Source organism: Poecilia latipinna, unplaced genomic scaffold (assembly GCF_001443285.1).
Source record: "Poecilia latipinna isolate Pla-1442-1.1 unplaced genomic scaffold, P_latipinna-1.0 Scaffold1551, whole genome shotgun sequence".
Taxonomy (NCBI): domain Eukaryota; kingdom Metazoa; phylum Chordata; class Actinopteri; order Cyprinodontiformes; family Poeciliidae; genus Poecilia; species Poecilia latipinna.
This window is the reverse complement of record NW_015114167.1, coordinates 100,556-106,177: the sequence shown is the minus strand read 5'-3', so window position 1 is coordinate 106,177 and position 5,622 is coordinate 100,556. Positions and strand designations below refer to the sequence as shown.

At 38.1% G+C, this 5,622-nt stretch overlaps 1 protein-coding gene across 1 annotated transcript; it reads left to right on the top strand.

Annotated features, from left to right (window-relative positions):
* Positions 1-462: 462 nt before the first annotated feature.
* On the top strand, positions 463-4,002 carry bri3bp (bri3 binding protein). Its single transcript, XM_015058565.1, has 3 exons — positions 463-801; positions 2,750-2,852; positions 2,954-4,002. The coding sequence occupies exons 1-3, from the start codon at positions 619-621 to the stop codon at positions 3,373-3,375; spliced, it is 708 nt and encodes a 235-aa protein (XP_014914051.1). The 5' UTR covers positions 463-618; the 3' UTR covers positions 3,376-4,002.
* Positions 4,003-5,622: the final 1,620 nt, after the last annotated feature.

The following is a 5,622-nucleotide window of genomic DNA, read 5'->3' as shown; positions in this document are numbered from 1 at the left end:
TTCTAAATGTACCGTTGAATAGCACTACTAGAAGTACCACTCGTTGATCAGCAGAGGGCAGCAGCAAACTGTAGTTAATCTCAATCTACCCCATTTTGAGGCGAAGAGAGTTGTTGCATTAAAAAATATAGGAAATATAATATCTCCAGGAATAACTATTTTTCTTTATGCACATATTTGCTTTTAGGAATTAGTATATTTTTAAAAAATATATCTAATTAACATGTTTATCATTTTAAGAGTATATCATAAAGCTGTTTTTACAAAATGTCTATGATAACATCACACAAGTGTATAACATGTTACTTATTATACATGTTTACATGTATTATATGCATGTTGTAAAACTTGTAAATTTATATAAAAGAACATTTGTTTTTGACAAACAACAGAAGAAGCATTACACCTGCGCTATTAACTGTACTTTCCCCTCTGGATTTGGAGCACAACACCTTTTTCCGAGGCACCCTGAATGTAACAGCGCTATCACCACCATCACAGCGAGCGTCTCCCTAGCAAGGTGTCCACTATCGGCAGCTAGCTGTTGTTTTTACCTCGGGTTTTAATTGAAACATTTTGATACTAACTTGTACTTGACACCTCTGGACGCTTGCTGCCATGAAGGAGAGCAGGATTTTTGTGATTTTCTTGGTGCTTTCCGCCTCTCTTCTGTGCACAGCCGAAGCGGGCAGGGGCAGGAGCGGCAGCAGCAACCAGAACAGCTTCAGACGGGCAGCTAACGGGATCTACCAGACTCTGAGCAGCGTGTTCGGAGAGGATAACATCAGAGCCCTGTACAAGGTGAGCGGAGGAGCATAGACACCAATTATGAGCTGGCCAGCTGCTTGCAGTCCACACATGATGAACAGGAAATAAGAAAAAAAGCGGGGTCGGCCTGGTCAATTTATCATGGATGCCATTTTGAAATATTAGTATTAATCCAATGATTTTTCGCCTGTTGAGGACCCCAGTCTAAACGCTTTGTTTTATATGTAAGTTATATGTGTGTGTCATTGCAGTTTTGTTTCAAGGTCGCAAGATCATCTCTAACCTGCGAATTCATTCATTACATCGAAGGCCCTTAACTGTATCAGTCTTTGAAAGCGTCCTCTGTCATTTCATAGATAAGTCCTCATGTGAAGGACATTCTGAGCTTCCCTGTGTGCTCTCATTGGTCCAGATGCACTTCCTGCATTTTGAAAAGCTGCACAGTTCCTGCGTTTAGCCGCCAAAGCAAAGTACCTGTTTGCTTCCCATGTTACGGTGGTCACGTGATAATCATCAACACAAATGAACGCAATGGAAATGTAATTATTTTACATTTGTGGACATTAGCCTGCGTGGTGTGCTTACCATATGTTAACATTGCGGAACGTTTCACAGTATCACAGCAGTGGCACAGAAATGCTAGCAAAACATCCATAGCATGTGATATACTTGCTTTTATTCAAGATAGAAAAATGGCTACGGATGCAGTCCACGTTATTTTTTATTTCATTTTATTTTTATCCAGCCTACAGAGGGGAAAAAGACCCTGATAGCGAATGACGTCAAAATGCTATATTTAGAACAGAGCAGGCTTATGAATATTAATGAGAAAGTGTGACGTCATTCGCGATCTGTGCCGGGGGGGGTTTTCGTACTGTAGACAGGTTGTAGCACGATCAATTCAACAAATCAGGACTAAGATAGAAATCATGTGACAACTACAGTATTCTCCCACTTGCTCGTACCACGTGGTGATTGTTCAGGCAGTGTGAAAGTCTTTACAAGATTTGTTTTTTGTCAGTAAGATTATATTTAAGAAGACTGTTGGAGATTTAAAGTCCTAAGTGCAAAAGACATATATTTGGTTAAAGTTAATATAACATTTTAAAGAACATTGCTAGTAAAGAGTTTGGGATATTGTCTTGAAAGTGTTAAACCCATCCCCATCAGTACTGTTCAACTGAGAACATTTTCTTGATTTAAATAATTTTACAGTATGAATATGCTCCAGACAAGGCAGGCTATGAAACTCATGGAAATGTAACCAGTTGAATGCATTTGCTGTATCCAACAAGAGTTTGGGACTTTACGCCACTTTCACAGCCTTCTTCTTCTCATTTAAAGCGTTTTGTACCTTAGGAACAGTTGTAACAAAAATTTTTTTGTAATTTTCAAATTGTTACTTTCAATAGCCTTGTGTTCCTGTGTGGCAGCCTGCAAGTCGATGCCTTTCTTTTTGCATACGTCAATTTTACAGTGCATCACAATAAAAGCACTGTTTCTGGTGCTTCCTTGATACTAGGCAAATGAAGAAGCAAAAAAAAAAAAGAGAAGGTTTTAATAGCAATGATCAGTCAGAGGGTACAATTTATTAAGTATTCATTTTCAAGACACTGAAAAATGTGAACATGTTTCCAAAAAACTTGTTTGTGTTTTCTTAAGCAGTTCGGCTGTTTTTAGAAGCAGTTGAGACCCAAATGGAAGAATAACGATGGGCAAAAAGTGAATTTTGCATAATAGGTCTCCTTTTTTATAAAAGTCTAACTTTAAATTGTTGACTCAATTAAGGCTTTTCAAACAGAGACTGTCCGTCTTTGAAGCCATATCAAGGAAACATTTTCGTGATGAGTTTAAATGACTAGATCACCATAAGTTGCATGCTATCGTAAGGTCACTTCCATGGCCAGTACATCTGCCCTCTGATATCAGTTTTTGTGGAATGAACCTGCCCTAACCTTCACTGTCTCTTCTTTCTGCTCAGTTTTTCTCCAAAGCAACAGAGCGATTCGTCCATGGAGTGGACTCTTTTATGGATACCATATGGAAGATCTGGTCAGATCTGCTTGATGTGATGGGAATTGATTGTAAGTCATGAACTTGCCGCACTTTTTTTTTTCTTTATTTGACACAAAAAAAATGTAAATAATATACTTCCTGTCTCTCTCTCTCTCTCTGTTTTGTGAAGCTTCAAACCTCAGCCACTACTTCAGCCTCACGTCTCTAAGCAACTCCCCAGCACGCGCCTTGCTCCTGCTCGCTGCCGTACTGTTGGCCTACTGGTTCCTATCCATGTTCCTGGGGGGAGTGTTTTATCTGCTGCACGCAGTTTTTGGACGCTTCTTCTGGCTGGCGAGGGTCATACTTTTCGCCCTGTCCTGCCTCTACATCCTGCAGAAGTTCGAGGGCGACCCGGAGCGAGCCGTGCTGCCTCTATGCTTCATCATGGCTGTGTACTTCATGACGGGACCCGTTGGAGCGTACTGGCGTCGAGGGGGCGGGGCGGGCACGCTGGAGGAGAAAATCGACCACCTGGACACTCAGATCAGGCTGCTCAACATCAGGCTGAGCCGCGTCATAGACAGCCTCGAGCACAGCGGGGAGCAGTAGACCCGCAGCAAGGAGAAGGGTTAGTCTTGGCCACAAGTATTTAACTCACTTTCCTGATAACATCCGCAGGAAAACAACTACCAGGTATTTACAACTCAACTGTCAGGTGGGATAAACTAAGATCTGAACACAGGGTTTTAAAGGCTTGAGTCGATTATTGGAACATAAATGTAAAATTTCTCTAAGATTTAGACACGTCGACCAAACCAAACATTTTTGCTTGATTATGGTAAACAGAAAAAGATTGGGAAATTTTTTTGTACCTCTTTAAAGAAAAGTTTAACTGTGAGCTCTCTTTCTCTTTTACACATCTTAGCAACTTATAACAAGCTGTCAAATGATAGATTTATTTTTCTTTTGTTGAAGTACATAGAGTGCTCATGCTAAGAAAATAAACATTTTATATTTAGATTTTTGCCCTTTTGAAACCCCTTGAAATCTGTTTGAAACTACTGTAAAAAAAAAAAGAAATAATGTGAGCACGAATGCCTGACTCGAATTGAGACATTGTTATTTCTGATATGTAAAGATGTTATATAGTTGTCCACAGTGAGATTTATTTATTTCATCCAAACATATTGAAATTTTTTCTGATTAATGACCATCATGTGGCGAATGTGACGTCCAGACCTTTTTTGTGTGTGTGTTTGGGTACATGAGTCAATGCCGCAGTGACCTGCTCCAGTGTGTGTTTGTGGTCAGACATGGGAATTGGAAAAACACTGCATCTAAAGTCACATTCTGATGTGGAAACCATACAGAGAGCCAGCAATATCTCAGGGACTCACTCAACACATAATGAAATACGAGTTCTATTATAAGTAACGCTTTTGTCGCTTGAAATCTGTGTGTGTTGTGAAGTTTAATTTATGCATACCGTCCACAGAAATCCTACTTTTTATGTTGTAGTTGTTGTGGTGACTCAAATCGGGTCATGTTTTTATCATATCCATGCTCTAATACTTTGAGTCACAGGATACTGGCTAATTGGTCTTAGAAAAATCACCTTTTTCAGAACACAGTTTTTATTGAATATCATTAAAAAAAACTGAAGGATAAAGGGCCTTGCACAAGTCTGGATAGTTGGAAACTTTCAATGGGAATCATTAGGAATTTTTTGGGAAGTAACTATTAACAGTAATATTTAAAAATGTTAAACATTGGCAATTAGCAGGGATTTCAAATATGGGGTTATTCTAGCATAATTTTGAATACTTTTGACTGTATCTATGCAGGTCCTCCATCACATGCACAGGGGGTTTCTGGAAATCCAGTCGTTTCCCATTCATTCCCCAAATTCCCAATTAAAGTTTTGAAATTACTCCGAAGTGGAAATTGCTGAAACATTTCTGTAAATCTTGTTTTCAACTTGGTTGAAACTCAAGTATGTATACTTGAGTAATAGACACTATTACTCAAGTATCTATTACTTAATCAAGTAATAGATACTTGTGCAAGTATCTTGTACTCAACAGATACTTGTATCACTTCAATCATCTTAAAAAAAAAGTGCATTTGATCTCATTTTGTGGCTTTTAAAAGTTGCAAATCCAATCATGTTTTCTGTACAATGGGTTAGATTTTAGTGAGCTTTGTCTTATTGGCCATTTCCCTGGAGACTTTTCTTACACCTATGTTTTATAGCTTTGGAGGAGTCATTCAAACGTTGTGATGGTATAAGACCCATAATGCAAGGCAGCAAACATCCCCAGCTGAAGGAAAATGAATTAAGTTTTACTTAGGAAATTAAAATCAAAATGTTTTTGCTACTTTAATCACTAGCAACTCCTTCCTTGACATGGGAGCATGCCATTTTAATGAAGCTCGGTTTGATAGCAGGGATTTTGTTAGTTTGCTTAAATCAGTCAGCAGTTACAGTAATGAAGGTGATGAAGCTGACCTAGATGCTCAAGCAATGGACTTGCAAAACACAAACTGTTCTATTCAACCTTATTATGTTTTTATACATTTAGTTTTAGTTCTAAATCATCATGGACTTTAAAGTCTTAAGTTTGAAGTGCCTTACAAAAGTAATGATACCCCTTGAACTTCTCTACATATAGTTGTTACAACCACAAAATATAATGTTGTTTTGCAATTTTGTGAAACAAAGTTGTGCGCAATTGTGAAGTGGAATTGGAAAGAATAAAATTCAGTGCTTTTTGTTGTGTTTTTTTTTTTTTTTTTTTTTTTAAAAAAAAAAAAATTAATTTAAATTAAACCCTTAAAATTCTTTAACACACAGTG

Bases quoted from the DNA above. Each gene is read 5' to 3' on its own strand.
- bri3bp (XM_015058565.1), top strand. From the start codon at position 619: ATGAAGGAGAGCAGGATTTTTGTGATTTTCTTGGTGCTTTCCGCCTCT. The intron at 802-2,749 runs GTGAGCGGAGGA...CTTTCTGCTCAG, and splicing joins ACATCAGAGCCCTGTACAAG to TTTTTCTCCAAAGCAACAGA. The intron at 2,853-2,953 runs GTAAGTCATGAA...TGTTTTGTGAAG, and splicing joins TGATGTGATGGGAATTGATT to CTTCAAACCTCAGCCACTAC.